This window comes from Bactrocera dorsalis, chromosome 3 (genome assembly GCF_023373825.1).
Source record: "Bactrocera dorsalis isolate Fly_Bdor chromosome 3, ASM2337382v1, whole genome shotgun sequence".
NCBI classification, from domain to species: Eukaryota; Metazoa; Arthropoda; class Insecta; order Diptera; family Tephritidae; genus Bactrocera; species Bactrocera dorsalis.
In genome coordinates, this window is record NC_064305.1 from 24008085 (window position 1) to 24025671 (window position 17587).

The 17587-nt window shown below is 37.8% G+C and overlaps 1 protein-coding gene across 12 annotated transcripts in view; it reads right to left on the minus strand.

Annotated features, from left to right (window-relative positions):
- Positions 1-17587, minus strand: part of LOC105228688 (probable WRKY transcription factor protein 1) — an 89262-nt gene that overhangs the window by 4957 nt on the left and 66718 nt on the right. For 11 of the 12 annotated variants that reach the window (XM_049452314.1, XM_011208613.4, XM_019991180.3 and 8 more), the window contains 4 exons: positions 7580-7854; positions 7047-7504; positions 6499-6750; positions 11-2929 (listed from right to left, as the gene is read on the minus strand). In XM_049452314.1, coding sequence (XP_049308271.1) covers positions 11-2929; positions 6499-6750; positions 7047-7504; positions 7580-7854 — 3904 coding nt within the window. Of the gene's footprint in view, positions 1-10; positions 2930-3118; positions 3867-4765; positions 5077-6498; positions 6751-7046; positions 7505-7579; positions 7855-17587 lie in introns of all 12 variants that reach the window. The other variant, XM_011208615.4, reaches the window with a different exon arrangement.

Consider the following 17587-nt stretch of genomic DNA (forward strand, 5'->3'; position numbering starts at 1 on the left):
TAATACTTACCTCCCGTACGCAGAGTCAGCGCTTAGTTTAGAGCCGACACCACGTCGCGACGACTTCGAGGATATCGGATAACCATCCAAACTGCTCATGTCGTCCGAATCGCCACACGCATCACCGCTGACATCGCCTGAGGCTGCATACATGGGTGTCACTGCGCCCGCACTTGCCGTCGACGGCGGTGGTGTTGTATTTGGATTGTGCGGCACATATGTACCACCAGCTATACCACCGCGGCCACCAGCGCCAACTGTCATACCGACCTGCTCGTTGCCATACAACATTGCTGTATTACCACCGACCGCATTGAGACCGGTCATGGCTTGGCGTATATTGGCGCCCACTTCTTCGCTCATTTGTCGAAAGTCATCTTGCATTCGCTGTATCAGATTTTTGGCATTATTCAGCTGTACATTCGGCAAGTGATTGCCTGTGTTGAAGGGTGTGCAACGCATCAGCATATCTCCTGTATGACTCTGGCCGGCGACATGTCTAGGTGGCAACTGCTCATCGTCGTCACTAATCTTGCTGAATTTATTGTCACAGCCGTCGACCTCAACTTCGACCATTGTTTGTGGATTGCCAACCATGCTTCGTAGCGAGTCGGGTGAAATGGGGGATCGACCATGTTCATTCGGCTCCGTCTCGATGCTGATGAAGATCTCACGCTTTTTATGGTCGGCGTCAGCATGTCGCTTCGTGGTCATGCCGTCATTGGCGTAAGTGTGACTTTGTGTGTTGACACGTTTTAGGTCCTCGTAGCGATCGGATAACGGTGAAGATTCTTTACTTTTTGGGCGTGATTCATCACGTGATCTGCGGGAGGAGGGTGTTAATAGATGCGTGGGATGGGAATATTTATTAGAGGCGAGACTTGGGAATTGAAAATGATTCGTCGTGCTGTTGTAGTCTTTAGTTGGTGTTGTATATTGATTTGTTTTGCTATTGTTATTGTTGTGGTTGCTGTTATTGTTTGTATTTATTGAACTCGGCGTCTGCGTCGAACGTTGCTTATTCGACGAGCGATTCAACAGAAATTCCCTACAGTCCTTGAACAGAGGAAATTGCTCATCGTCATTCTCGAATGACGAGAGAAATTCCTCAAAGTCAAAATCGTCAAAAATCGGTAATGGCGGCACTATGGGTGGCGTCTTCAGTTGTGTGGTCTGTCCACGTGTATTAACGAAGCATGTCTGTGGTTGCTGCTCTTGCTGTTCCTGTTGTTGCTGTTGATATGATGATTTATATTTGGATTCATAATACTCAACCGAAGAACGATTTGCTTCGTCGTCAGCCGAGCAAGAGTCATCTGCCTCGGGTGAGACATCGTAAAGAAAATGATTACGTCCCAGTCGTTTTTTACGATTCAACAAGTTTCTACCCTCAGTCGAGCTGCGTTGACTGAGCGTCGGATGCGCGTTTGGCTGTGTGTCGTCCGTGGTGGAAGGCCTGCTTGGTATATCTACTGCCGGACTGGTTGTTGTAACCACCGCTGCTGTTGTATGTAACACCTCGGTGGGTTTAGTAAGCGGTAATAACTTTGTAAGCTGCGAAATCGGACCAGTTTGTGTTGCTGAACACTCTGAGGAGGATGAAGAGAAGTCCAAGCGACGTTCTGCATTGTTACCGCCAACGGATTTTAATGTGCGTACCGTATTCAGATTTACGGGCAGATTATCGCATTTATTGATCAGTTTGGGATCGATGTACTCATTGCTGGAAGAGTTCTTGCCCTCCTTGCTGTAGGCGGAGAGTAAAGAAGTTGTTGTTGGTCTCGGCTCGCTAAGTAGCGCGTTTAAGTTGACTGGTCGATTAACAATGGGCAATTGTGTGGGCGTGGTGGGCGCCCGTGTTGTGCTTGGCTTCGTTATTGGCGTCGAAGTTGCCTGTGGCAAGGCTATAGACTCCAAACGTATGGCTTGCGTCTTTTGTATGTTGGCATTTGTTCTCTCGTACGGTGATGTGTTAGCTGCATTTGGTGTCTTTGGGACCGGTGTCGGTAGGTGTTGGAACAAATGTGCTTCTACCACTGGGTCTATGTTTAATTTTGGAGATTCAATTAGTTCTGCCTTGATACTCTTGGCTGAATTTTGCTTGCTCAAAGTATTACTTTTTTCTTTGAACTCCTTGGAAATGATATTATTGTGTAGATTCGTCGCAGATGACTCATTTGTATTTTGTTCGGTTGGCTTATCCACTGTGGTCTGCGCGTTGAGTTTATCCAATTCTTTCTCGTATTTTAGGAATGCCGCTAAAGAGTCGGTTTTTGATAAATATTTGGCAGCAGAGTTCATCAGTTCATCGCTGCTGTTAACCCCCAGCATTGTCACACAATTCGGTGTGTTCGTTGCAGACGTCATTGTAGCGGCAGCACCCTGTACATTGAGTTTTAGACCCTGTTTACGATTAGAAAGACTGTTATCACGACGTGTGACACGTGGACTCTTCGTTACCGCGTAATCGTTGACACAAACCGAACGTACAGGCATCTCATCATATTCTTCGGGTTTCAGAAAGTTTGTTGAGATGGGACCTTCGTCGGAGAGGCCACGTTGTATGGTGGGGCGATGGTTTTGCGCGAACAAGGGACGTGACGAAAGCATAGGAGAACGACGCGGACCGCGCAATGAAGATGTGCGCCGAAAATTCGAAGTTGTCTTAGTGGCGTTCACCGAAGGCGTTGCTGTCTGCCGTTGGTTTTGTGAGTTGTTCGTCAAGGGACTAGAGTTAGGTGTGGAAGTGCTTAGTGTGAGTGAAGTGGACATTTTTGCTGGTAAACCAGCTGGTGACACAGGAGTTTGTGGCGTAGTTTTCGGAAGGTTAGAGGAAAAGGAAGGATTAGTTGGAGGTGAGGATGAGCAAAGCTCTTCCAATTGACGCTTGGCCGAGAGAAATGGATCATATCTATCGCTTGGCAAACCGCTAAAAATAGATCAAACGTATTAATTCCAACGAAATAATAAAGAGCTTATATGTAAGATATGCTGCGATACTGTCACTGATTTTATACATATAACTAACTGATTGGGTAGCATATGAGATGAGTATGCTTGTCGTGAGACTTATGATGGTTTCTTCGGTGCCTATAATTTTCTACACTTGCATACAAACCTTAGCACAAAAGACTTGTCGCGCGCCAGTTTCGGTGGTGCCTTGATTACTTTTATCTCGTCATCCGTTTCATCATCGGCTAGCGTACGACTGTCGCTATCTTTAAGCTCCTCACCGCCATTGTTTAACAATTTTGTAGGCGCACCGAACATTTCTATGCTCTCCTTGAGTAACGGTATCGCTTTCATTGGTGCGGCGTGTGCCGAAATCGACTGACGCACTAGCTTCTTACGTTTGGGCCGACATATTGTTAAGGATCTTATAGCATTCACTTCCAATTTTGTGTGTGAGTCAGCCGCGGTTGATGTGGTCGCCCTTTCGACGGTGGTAACAGCGATTGTCGTATTTGGCAACTTGTCAAAAGTAGTCTGACGTGTTTGCAACATTTTCACGGGTGCCGTTAGTGGCGGCGAGTAGCGCTGCAGTTTCAGATGTGGTTGCTCCTGTTGTTGTGCTTGCTTTTGTACCAATTCGTAGGACTGACTATTACGGACTTTGCTTTCTTGTAACGGTTCATCATCATGGTCGGTCATTACAGTGCCCGCATCAACGCGTATGCTAGGCTCGGACGGTACTTTGGGCTTCAATTTAGTTCTACGCTTGCAAACTGGTGCAACGCTTGCTGTGGGCTGCGTTTGAACTCGTGTTGATGTTGTTGACTTATTGACACCATTCAACGGACAGGCAGTGTAGGTTAGAGTTGCGGACAAGGCATTTGCATCTCCGAGACAGTGGTCTCTGGTTTGCTCTACGGCCGACGAAAGTAGTGATGCATGAAAAAGTATTAGTATGAATAGTGGTCAGATATGATAAAGAAGTGCTTTACAAAAACAAAGATTGGACGATCTCCTCAAGCCTTAGACGCTGAATTGTACCTTTCGGAATTTGTTTGAAATCCACTTAAGAATTTTAAGTTAGTTAATTGTTACTTGATATATATTTAGGAAGCTCAATATAGTTTTCCACGTCTCAAACCCCCCACGAAAGGCTGAAGTTATGTATCTACCCTGAGCTTTGATGTTGCTAGGGAATTGGGGACCGTCGGTATAAATGTGTTATCGTCTCTTAAGTTCCTACTTCGAATGGATTCGAAAAAGCGAACCAGAGCTCCTTAACGATTTCTTTCGTGAAATGTCTCACCCCATATTTTCACAAAATGTGGGTAATAATCTAGTTGTGCATAAAACTTGACTGACATAAGACTGAAACTGTCATATATTCAAATAATTCAGAATCTGTTGATCTAAAGTGTGAGATATAAGAGAAGGAGCGGAAAGTAGGCTGAAATCTAAACTAAGAGACTCTTAAACCGAAACAAAGAAATCGAAATACCTAACATCATGTCATGACGTCGAATATCAATACTAATACCCTTTTTAATTGATTAGATACTCAATTTTCATCGACTAAAGAATGTTTTCGCGAAAGCAACTGGCAATTATAGTTGGCGATTGGAGATTTGAAAATTTTTTGAACTTGCGGTTCTTGGAATTCCAAAAAACCAATCTCCACTTATTATAAAAATATGTATGTAATTTTTTTTCAAAACTGAAAAATTAAAACAAAAATAAAAATAAAAAGTGGGTTGATTTCGCTGGGCTATGTGAGATCTTAATTCGTATTAATTATGGACAAAACTATTGATACCTGTAGTTACTGCTGGCAAGCTTTCATCGTATTTTCGTGTTCGAATCTTCTCGAATTGCGGCGATTGTGGTCTCGCTTGCGTACTAATTGCTTTCAATGTAACACGACGTTTGCTTAATTTCTTGCTTGGATCATTTGCAGGCAATCTTGCGCCCATCAAACGGAAGTTATCGAAACAAGCACTCTTTACATAATCATCAGTGGCGACATTGGCAAGGCGCCTAGGTGAGGGTGGCGGCAATTCGATAGCATTCCGATGCACTTTACGTGTGTGCAAAGTGCCATGAAAATCTTTCATAATACCGGGCTTTCTGATGGGGTTAGCGGTGGTAATGGATTGAAATGATGGTTATGATCAGATAGTAGAGGGGAATGATGAATTTAATGATGACAATAAAGCACGAATTCGATGATGATGATAAAGATGAGGTTAACGATGATAATATTAACCAGTGTGAATAAACGAGCGAAGAAAATAGTAATTGTTGATTTCAGTATACATTTTAATTTATTTACAATTTTTCTGGCAACTCTGTACGTGCTTATTTCAAAACACTACATACTTACTTATATTTTAATAAAAATTGTTTCAATAACAAAAAACAAAAACACTACATGACTGTGGTGAAATGTGTTGAAATAAAAAGGGAATCAAGTAACAGTATCGCAAATAAATCTACCGTAATACGTTTATATATCAATTATAAAATTAAAAATATTTTCTACTAAAGTGGCAAAAAGTAATAGTATTTCATTAACAAATTAGGGCTCATTAACAGCAGAGAAAGGAAAAATTTACAGATTATTTAACGAAACTCATTCCGATAAACAGTTACTAAAGTATAAGCTCACCATATCGCAATTTTTGTATATAATTTAGATTTGACACGTTCTTAATTAAATTGACCACATCGAAAATTTTTTTTGTTGTTTCAAGAATGCATAAATATCTTAACTTATCTTCAGTATATTTCTAACTACAGTTATATTATATTAGATACCTTATTTAAGTAAATTCTCAATATGAAATTCACCACTAAAAAGAAAAAGTCGTTCTAAAATGATTCATTGCATTAATTTTTGCAAAGAAAATCACCAAGCTTAAAAATTTTGTTGTAATAAAAAATTGGATTTGAAGTTAATTCGACGGGTTTTCAAAAAGTATGCAGAAATTGTTTGGATACAAATCCACTACACTAATAAAGCAATCTGCTAGGGAAAAATTTAAATGAATGCGAACGTGCAATTCTCATTACAGAATTATTGAACACCTTATTTTAAGAAATTCACCACAAACAAATTTAATGTTTGGTTGTATTAAAAGTAATTTTAAGCTCATTGGGCCGCGGATTATCGGCGATATTACAGTATTGGGGTCATAAGCATTTTAGAATATCGTGCATCTCCTAAAAAAACTCATCACAGCAATAAAATGTAGGCCTATTTGTTGCGGATTCTTGGCGGTATTACAACATTCGCATTAGAATCGTCTTAGATTATCGTTTTATTCTCCTAAAGAAATTAGTATTAGTTTGAATGTCTTTTCTCTTTTTTTGATTCTCGGTATTACAAAATTCACATCACAAGCGTCTTAGAATATGATTTTATTCTCCCAAAGAAACTCACCACACTAATAAAAGTGGTAGTTAATGTGTTTTCTCTGCTTTTCCATTCTCTGCCACAATTTAAACCACTGCTAAATAGTTTACTAGTCATATTAGTTGTGTACTCACCTCTCACTTGTCAGAGACGATGTCATTGATAGTGACATCACACCGTTACCGTTCCCGCTTCCGCTATTGTTTATATTGTTGCTGTTGCTGTGGCCACCAACACCGTTTGTAAGACTGCTGTTATTATTATTGCTACTGTTATTGTTGCTGTTACTGTTGTGACTTCCGTTTGCCGCTTTTACCGTATCGCCAAATTCGTTCTCATCACCCGCCAATCCCGCGTATTTATCACGATTTAACGAACGCTTAGTTCTGCAAAATGCCCAAAAACCAAAATGTTGAGTTTATTAATTATCCCCCGGCTTTGTATCAAAACGTTGGTAAAAAAATGTAAAAAAAGTAGAAAAAGTTGCAAATGTTATAATTTTATCCTCATTTGTTAGGCAAATTGTTTGCCAATTTTTTCTATTTTATTTATGTGGGTGTATGTGTTTTGAACGCCCGTTTGCTGCTTTCGAACAATTTTTCACTACAACATTTGACAAATAAATTCACTTCGTGTCAGTCAAAAACTCACAAAAAAAAACTCATGAAATTTCAAAGCTTACTTGAGACAGGGTGCACGGTATTTGGTGCGCGCCTCCAGTCGCTCTTTGGCCAAGTTCTGTTCGGTTTTCGCCGTGTGTTTAATGGAGGCCTGCAGCGCCTTCTCCTTGCACCACTCAACATGCCGATCGTACGCCTTCGGGCCGAAGCATCGCTCACAGTGCGGACATTGCTCGGCCGGTGGTGGCTGTATGCGTTTGGCGAGTGAACGATCCGAAGAACGCATACGATCGCGTGTAAAGCTGCCGGCGCCGGGCAGTGAGGCCGTCGATGTGGTCATCTGGCTGTTGTTGACTACTTGGCTGGCAGTGGCGGTGCCGCTGTTGGTGGTGGCTGTGATGCCCGGTGACTGGCTTTGTGCGTTGGCAACCAATTTGCGCATCGAGGCGCGTGCGGTGCTGCGCGCCAACTCCTCGCCGCCGCTCGACTTTTTGCGTGCCAAGATGGGTGAGGCTATGTGCTGCAAAGTTTAAACCAAAAAATTAAACGTTGTCTTTGTGTTGCATGCAAACCAAGTTGCGTTTTTTTTACTCACCTGCAATGGCTTGGGCGACTGTCCGCGCGTCTCCTGCTTCGCTGGCGGCAAGCCGAAGTTCTTCGGCAGCGGATAGCTGGCCAATTCGGTGCCTTCACGTCGTTGGCGCGAGGAATCGAAAACGTTACGTTTCTTTGTTGCCATTTTTTCGCATATGCCCACATGCTTCTGCAGCGTAACGGGATTGAAGGTGCGCTGACAGATGGGGCAGGGCACCAATTGGGTTGGTGCATCCGGATATGGATCCGCCGTGCTCGCAATTGTGTTGCTGTTATCTGTTGTGGTTTTTTGTTTTTGTTGATTGTTGTTGGTTTATTGGATAGCGTAGTAGAGAGTTAAAAGCGTAGAAAAAATAGAAAAGAAATAGAGTGTAGACGATTAGTATTTGCTTTTTTGTAGAATTATATATGCTATGTTGTATATACTGACAAAATAATATAAATTTTACATACGTATTTATTTCTATTTACTTCTACGTTTAAGTGACGCTACTGACAGTTGTTGAAGTTTTCGAGAGAAGTAAATTGAAAGAGAAATCTTTTTTTCCAAACTTTTAACATGTATTATTAAGTTGCCATATTTTAGGAGTTAAAGCATATACGTAATATACAATTATGTTATTAAGCTTTTAATTAAGTTCTGGTATAAATGAGAGAAGCGGAAGCGCGCACATCGCCGCATATATAGAACATATGTAAGTATATACATATATATAAAGCGGGCAGCATTTCTCTTTAGTAAGAATGAGAATTAAAATCACATAGTATGCGATGGAATGGTTCGTTAAATTTTGATCTACAAGATTTTGACAGTAAATGTCTAAACTGCATTGAAAAGCGAATCGGGATATTAAATTTAATTTCAGACAGGAGAAAAAAACTGCTTACTGTTCCATTTAGGATTTTTACTAAGAATATAACACCAAGCGTTTCTCTATGACTCACACAACTAGTGTATGGAGGAAGACTTAACCTACGAGGTTTGACAATTAAGTAATGAAACTGATTTTATTGCCGCGCTTGTGGTAAACCTGTGTCCTTGAAATTCCCTTTCTCTTTCCGGCATCCCTCCCCTCTCCAATGATATATAATATGTACCATCGCTCATTGTTGTTGTTGGTACTCGCGGACATCCCAGTCGAAGCGTTATAGAAATGTTACGAAGCATGGAAAACGCGCTATAGCTGCCCAAGGGGATACTTTGAATGGGATGACAGAGTTGTAGAATAATTTTCAAATATATGGTTTTTTGGAATCAGTCTCATTACTTAATTGTCATACCGCGTAGAAACCCATCGGAAATGCCCTAAGGCGAAAAGTAAAATTGTGTTTGTACCGACTCTAACTTATCAGAATGGATTTGGTATCTAGGGTTCCATACAACAAAGTCATATTCCAATATACATACATATTTAGGTCTAACTCGAGTTGTAAAAAGTGTTTAACAAAACTGAGAGTATCTTTTGCTTTCAAGACTATGGTATCAATATGAAGACTAAAATTAATCTTAGCGTCCACAGTAACTTCCAAATCAACAAAGTTAAAAACTTGCTCTAGTAAATAGTCTTTTATTACATAAGGAGAGGTGAATCCAGCTCTATGAGAAATGCACATTGACTTACATACATATAGTTTAGGTAAAACTGGTTATTTATCAATCTATGGGCTAAATCCACTTTTACGAAAAGGGATTATAAATAGCTGTTTCCATATTGAAAGAAATTTACCTTGCTTAAGAGAGGAGTTAAAAATTCTTATCAAAGACAAGGAGATGTATTTTGGACTATTTTTCAGGAAGCATGAGGGTATTATATCTGGGCCATAATTAAAGCATGATTTTAACTTATTGAAAGTGGGTAAGACGTCTTCTTCAAAAATAATTGGAGCGCTAATTGAAGTATTCGGTTAGAGCACGTGCTGATAGGAAAATATTTAAGGAGAATTATTAGAGTATTTTGACTTGAAAAATTCTGCAAACATATTGGAAATAATGTGATTGTCACATTACATGATATATTTGTATTTCATCGCAGACGGAAATTTGTAAATCCGGCGAAATCATAAAACAATTTTGGATTACGTACAATATGATTTTTACCTTATTTAAGAAATTGTTATAACATTTTTTGTTTAGGTCCGAGTATTGTATATTGGTGTATATTATAAATATATAAGCATGTGTTGGGAAAAGTTGACTCAACGCATGAATTATATTTACCGCACAACATTTGTTTTTATTATCGCTACTAGCTGATGGCTTGCCGCTCCGCCTTGGCATGTTGCAATGCCAGGCGACAAATTTAACTCCACTCAGCACTTTTGCTTTGTGGAAACAATGAACTTCTTTGTCTATTTTTAAATTTCAAGAAATTTGCGCTACATATGTTCGAATCTTTTTCATTGTGTATACCCAGTAGGTATTGAAGGCGACAACAAAATAAGAACATATTTTTTAATGCGTAATTTTTTCTTAAAAAAACTAAAAAAAAACAGAAAAAACTTCAAAAATAAAACAGTTGCCATACTAGAAGTGGATTTTGATAGGTCAGTTCGTATGACAGCTCTAAGCTATAGTGGTCCGATTTGCGCAATTTCTTCAGATGTTGTACTGTTAGCTTGAACACCAGTAAAATACGTCATGTTGTATTGTTTGGCTTCGATAAACTTATAACGGGTCATCTAAATAGAGCGTCCAAGTAGAGAATCATCAAGATCGTGTGATACCACACCATTAGTGGAGCAAAACATCACGTGTACTATTTGCCAATTACCAGTCGAAATGTTCGAACGAGTCATCGAAAATTGGACTCAACGGCTCTAAAAAATAAATTCTGAAGAATGTTCTTTTAAATGAAAATAAACATTCCCCACTAAACTTGAAGTTTCTGTGTTTTTTCTTTAAAGAAGTAGGGAACCTTAAAATGATAACATTTTATTAAAGAGCTTTTATACTATTTTTATGTGAGTTGACACTGTAAAGGTGATATTATTAAATTTTATTGTTTTATTTAATTCTTTTATATGCATTCAGGTCCGCATTATTTGTTCTACAAGAAGCTTATCACGATTTGAAACCTGTAGATCACCAATATGCACATTCGAAAACTTTTCCTACTGGGTCGCTATCAACTAGGAATAGCTTTATAAAGTGTTGCATATATTCTCACATTTCTTTGGTGCATTTAGAAATTCCCGGAAATATGCAGAGATTTAATTAGAGATGCGCATAGATGACTCATTTCACTATACGAATGCCTATACTTCAACAACAAATGAGTTGTCTTCGACAATTTAGTTCCTCCAACAGCTAATTATGATTTATGTTGGGTGTGAAGTGATATTTTTATACTTATGTATTATAGCAAAAATAAAAAAAAAAATGATATGCTTAACATAAACAAATTGTTTATGGAAGTTTTTGTAGTTTTGTTTCATTGTGTTTTGTTTTTTTTTTTACATAAAATAAGTAACCAGAAAAATGCTTTTATTTGATTAAATTTTTGTTTATTGTTGTGGCTTAAAGCCGAACTTCTTAAAAGTTGTTCGCTTTTGTAGATAAATTCACCATTTAAGTACAGTATTATTAAGAGATCCACTGCTAGAAATATAAAACGTTCTAATTCGAATTACTACACTAATCTTCACGAAAAAATTCACCACGATCCACCATATCTACAACTAGAAATGGAAATAGAAAAGAAACCGTTCTAACTACTAGGAATAGAAAAGAAAATGTTCTAATTCGAATTACCACACTAATTTCTGCACTTTTGTAAATAAATTCACCATTTAAGTACATTATTTTTAAGAGATCTACTACTAGAAATAGAAAGCGTTCTAATTACTACACTAATTTCTACGAAAAAATTTACCATGATCCACCATATCTACCACTTGAAATGGAAATAGAAAAGAAACCGTTCTAATTCGAATTACTCCTTTAATTTATGCGAAGAAATTCACCACGATCAAAGATTTCGTTGCAATAAAAAGTGGGTCGGCAGTTCTTTCTTAAATCCGGGGTTTCTCAAAAAGTGTTAAAAAATTGTTTGTTTAAAAATTCACCACACAAATATTTTTTTTCAGATTGTGAAAAATTCAATATCTGTGAGAGTTGAGTTAAAAGTAGATTTAAATCTATTGGTCTTCGAATTCTTGACGCAGTTGCAATATTTTAACAATATAACCTTTTAAAAAACGATCGTTTTTGCGAATTAATTAATTAACCCTTTCGTACGAAATTAATTTTTTAATCATGTTGCAGCGTTGCATTTATGGCATTATTTAGCACATTATCGTAAAATTTATCAGGGATCTCCATTTAAATCGCCTCTCAGATTTTTTAATAACAAAAATCACCACCATCATTCCCCCATCCGCATAAATACACGTTGTTGTAGTAGTATGTGAAAGAAAGTGAACGACAAAACAATTATAAAATCAAAACATAAATACCATATCTGTGCCAAAACGTGGTCTGCTGCGCCAATACGCACCGCGCTGCAGAACAGGTGCGGCGGCGCGCTTTGTAACACCTTCAACTTCGCCGTGGGCTTTGTGTTCATTTTTTTATTTTGAATTGAATCTTTCTTACTTTTTAGCAATTTCTGCACGTTCATCTTTCAATTCGATATGCGATTTGGCGTTGAAGTGTTTGGAAGCGTAACGAAAGCGCCCACTTAAAAGCAGTGAGGAGAGGCAGCAAGGTGTATGAAATGCAAACAAAATTAAACAAGAAAAAACTTTGTTCATAAAAATATTGCTAGCATTTTGTAAGTACTTTGTTTTGAAAGTGTCCACAGTTGTATGCCAGACAAGTTACTAAATTTGGGCAACACGCGCTGCTGGGTTATGTGGGCTAAAATTAATGTCAGAATGACAGCCACAACAGAGCAGAACACGTAGGCCATGCGCTGAAAGGTAGATTGCAATATAGGGTGTTGTTAAACTTATAGAATGTCCTAAAGGCATAATCAAACTACCTGTCAAAACAAACACATCTCTTTGACATTTATTGCCAAATTACCATGGACAGACTTATATAGGAACAACATTAAAAAATCTATGAAAATTATTTCCAGAACTCGCTTTTTATGTGACAAGCTCGTTTTTATTCTTGGCCGGTAAATCATTTCATTGCCGAGGCACATTTCTGTTGTACGGAGTACGTCAATAAACAATATTGCCGTATTAAAATTCCGAACAATCTTCAAGATACTCTCCAAGTTGTCTGGCATCCAGAAAAGTAAACGTTTGGTATAGTTTGCTTGTCGAAGGTATTATTTATTGGTCTAAATTATAATTATGAAATGGAAGATACAGTTATAGGCCAATAATTCTCGACTCGTTTTGGAAAGGTCTACAAGTGGAATATTGTTTTTTCGTTTCGCCGTTCTGCAATGTTTGACGTATCGAAGTCGGCTAGTCTTTGTTAAATATACGACCTCCAACTATTCTAAAATTTTTGAAGCCGCTTGTTATTGAATTTTCGCATTTTATAGATTTTCGCGCAATCATGGTTTCGTCGATTTAGTTCCGGTAATTTTGATGTCAAAGTTCACCATGCTTTTGAAGCTTTTTGAAAATAACTACATATAAAATATTGGAAATCGTCGAGCCCTACCACTATATAGGCATTGTTTTGATTGCCCCGGAGGTAAAAGATACAAAAATGGATACAAAAAGAAGCTCGATGTCGGGCTGTCACACGAGTTAATGCAAAAAAACTCTCATGAACCGAATTTTTAACTCCGAGTCACTGTTCAACCACAACAAAATCGATTCATTTCTGAAGCGGTTGGTTGCTGGTGATGAAAAGTGGGTCGCTTACAATCTTCCAGTGAATAAGGTAGTGGTCGAATAACGCGAATGGTGGCTAAGCCAGAATTGCCGGTTAGAAAGATTTTGTTATATATCTAGTAGGAATGGCAGGGATTCGCCTGTTAGCTTATGGTCAAACTCTTAATTCTGACCTTTACTGGCGATAATTCTACCTTCTGAAGAAAGAAATCACCTAAAAGTGACGGCCAGCGTTTAGCATTATGCTCCATTAGAACAACGGTAGACCCCACACAATGATAAGACTTGCCAAAAGCTCCGGGAACTTGGTTAGGCGGTTCTAATGAATCCACCTTATAGATCGAAGATGTCAGCAAGTGATTAGTACCAGTTTTTGTATATGGCGAATGATTTTGCTTGTCAATAGGAATAAGGGTTTCTAGGAGAGTTGTTTGCGCTAATCCACCCTACAAGTTCTTTGGCAATAAGAATAAGGGCTTCTATGATAGTGGTATTATGAAATTACGTGCGGGAAGCACTCTTGCACCGCGTTTGATGAATAAAGCGTTTTGGAAGCTTTTGATTAATAAAGAGGCAAACAGTGAAGTTTTCAGCGTAATCGAACTGATTATAGTCTAGAAAAAAATTTTAAAAACGGTCGCTGACATTTCATCACGAACATTTAATTGATTCTACGCTCGCCGGTCGTGCGCGTTTAATTTGCAATGTGCCATTACTTTTTTTTATAACTCTGTTGACCAATTTTTCCGCATAAGCTTCTTGTTTGTGGAAACCCGTCAGACTGGCATATTATTATAGCTCTGCCATTATGACCGTTATGACCACTTGACACTGCCGCCACAAAATCTGTGTGAGTTTTTAGTGAACGCGTACTTTTGACATTTCGCAAACGTACATTTAACGTTCTCCACACACAGCCGAGCGGTCACTGTTTGAGTGCAAAGTTATGCGGAATTGTCTGCTGGTTAATTGCAAACAAGCATTTCGGGGGCACTTGTCCATTGCAAGGCGGTATAAATACATTTTACATTATTTGTCTGTATGCATACGTAAGAGAGTGTACCGGCATGTATTTTAGGCATAAGTACCGCCATTTAGCGGATCACTTGAGATGCCTTGCTGGCTATGGCGTTGCAACAGAAAACAATTCGGCTGGCGTTCGTTCGTCCAGTGCGCACACATTGGGTCAGGTCGTTGGTACTAAATATAGCCACCCTAAGTAGTACTTTTGTACGGTTATTTCACAAAGCTTTAGTGCTCTATGCTGACTTTTTGTGCAATTCAAAACTTTTTTCTTTCGTCTCTTCTACATTTCTTTGGCTGCTTTCTGCTTTTACCGCTACAACATTTTTTGCGTCTTCTTTTTTTCTTTTATTTTTTCTGTGGTGTAGTGTAATTAATATCACTTCACTTTGTCTTGTTGCTGCACTCACTCACTTGAGGAGTTTGCATAAACTTCTTAGAAACGCCTGCTCGTAGGTGCTTCTGCTCCGGCGTTTGGCTACTTCGTTGGTTGCGACAGCGCAGCGAAGGTATTTAGTGTTTATTTTTGTTCTCAATTAACAGGTGGTGAAGCAAGCACAAACAACAAAACAATGTGAGGTAAATAAAAAAAGTGGAATGATGGGCATGAAAAAGTGGTTTACTTGCAAAACGGGAAGTAAAAATATACACATGTATATGCATATTGTATGTATATGTATATGTACATACAATTAAATGAAATATAAGAAACAAAAATATATATTGGAACTATTGTATTTATGTAAATATATGTATATTTATGTCAGCTATATGCTATAGTGGTAGGACAACGTCGGTTCAAACAAATAAACAGCTTCTTGGAGAGAAAAGGACGTATTGGACGCAGATTTAGATTTACATCCCATTTGTCTCAAATTTTGATTGACAAAGTCATTGCTCCACTAGCTGATTGGCTAGATTTCCTAGGGTAGCTAAGCCGAGTTTCATAAAATGTGTGTGGAAGCATGAGTTAACAATACACAGGAGCCATTTGCCAAAATATCTTTATGGAAAGAGCTTATATGCCATATTCAGGCATAATGAATATTAAAAAGTTTGTTACTGTCTTATGAAACTTTCTTGATATTTATTAAAAAATAATGATGACAACCTTAGTAATTCTAAAAATTCGCAAATTCGTTATCTTTAAGTAAAATCGAAAAACGCTGTTAAAACACATCATACATACATTCATTTATTCCAAATTTATTATGAGCCAAACTCGTGCTAGTAAGTATAACGCATAAACTCATCAAAACCAATTAACTCTCTACTGATAATTATTAACACAATTCCGTTAACAAGGTTAAATAGGTACATGAGCTGCGAAATCGCGCTTTAAGCAATCACTCTGTTGTGTTATCAGCTATTTTGTTGGCCTTTTTGAACTGCAAAAATATTGTGATGAGCAAGAAATACCGACTTATGAAGCGTTACATATGAACGATTAAAAAAGTAAATTCGCTGACTTAATAGGGGTATTCTCTTGCTCTTTCAAAACCCTTGCACGGTGCACGAATTGCAGAATTTTCCAGTTGGTGCAACGGTACAACAACAAATATACGCAGAAAATTATAATTGCAACCTTGTTTTAGCTGTCATTTTACATGAAGACATATTTCGCCGTTAAATTGTTGAGGAAGGTAAGTTTTAAATAGATTTTATAATTTCTATTTAAATTATAAAGATTGGTTAAAATTTTTTTGGTAAGAATGAATGCAGAAGGTGACAATTCACAATAGTCTTGAATAATAGTCATTTACAATAAATTGACCGAATCAGATGTTCATATATCACTAGATTCTGCAATGGGTTCTCTCGTGCCCATGCATATTTCGGTATAGGATTTTTGCATTTTAAAATCTCGCAGGAGCAAGAGAATCCTCCCTAATGTTTATGTTAAGAAAACACTCGCTTCGTTTATTAAAGGGTGTTTAGGTCTGAGTTGCAAAATTTTGATAGTTGAAATATATTTTTATACATACATGACAACAATAAGGTACTGCACAAGTATTTCTGCTTTCATGCAGTAAATAACTTGCTCACATTTGATATTTCTGAATTTCTATAATACTTTGAAAAATCTGCTATAAGTGGGTGGAGAGTTAATCAGACGTGAAAGTGATATGTTTGATTGAAAATCGTTGTATACAGTAAAAATTGAATAATATTTCATTAATTAACTAAAGTATTTTTTGGGTTGACGCATGCTTTTGAGATTTTTATAATTGCCGAAAGCTTACGGTAGATGGCGCTGTAATATGATTTTCTATTTTTTTCTTTTAGTACTATTTTCAGTTTGAGCAATCCGTTTTTATCCGGCGGTTGGTAAGATTACCTTGAAATATTTAACATTAACTATCAACAAAGTAAAAATGTGCACTTTACTTTTTCCCAAGCTTTAAGCTGTTAAGTTTGACCTTAAGGCCACCTTTCACTCTACTGGTAATACATAATAGCAGTATAAGTATTTTTGAAGCGTAATATCTCAAATTTAATGTTAAGTAATATATACTTTGTTTATATATTAAATAACGCATCAGCTGATTAATTAATTTGGCATAAATGCCAATAATCGGATTACACATTAACGCAGCAGGGACCGAATGTAGCTGGCTTTCGGAACTTCGATTAAGCGATCAGCACCAGCATGACTTCATTATTTACTAACTTGCATACTTTCTCAGACCGCTGTGTGATATAACAAAGCTTATATAAATAAATAGTGATTAAAATCTCATAAAAGGATTTAATTTCCGCAAGTCATGTGCCCAAAGTAACTCTGTTTAATCTGCGCTTAATGGATTAATACACTTTTGAGGTTATAACGCCGGTTTATTAACCTGTTGCAGCTACTTGTAATTACAAGCGATCGCTACATTGTTCAGCAAAAGTGGTCTAGTAAAAGTTGCATACTTGGTATCCAAATACCGCGCTTACTTTTGTTTAATTACTGTTTTTTGTTTATAAATATTTGTTATTTCTTTTGGTGTGTTGCGTTTGTAAAGAAATGCTGGCCAAGTGCTGAAAGCGAAAATACTTTGATTGACAGATAGAGCTGGCAAGTGTTTTTCAAGATTTCTGCATTGAAAAAATGCATTAAAAGTCTTTTACGACAAAGAAATTGTATTTTAATTACAATCGTATTGACATGACAGTAATAAAAAAATAGCATCGATTTACATGC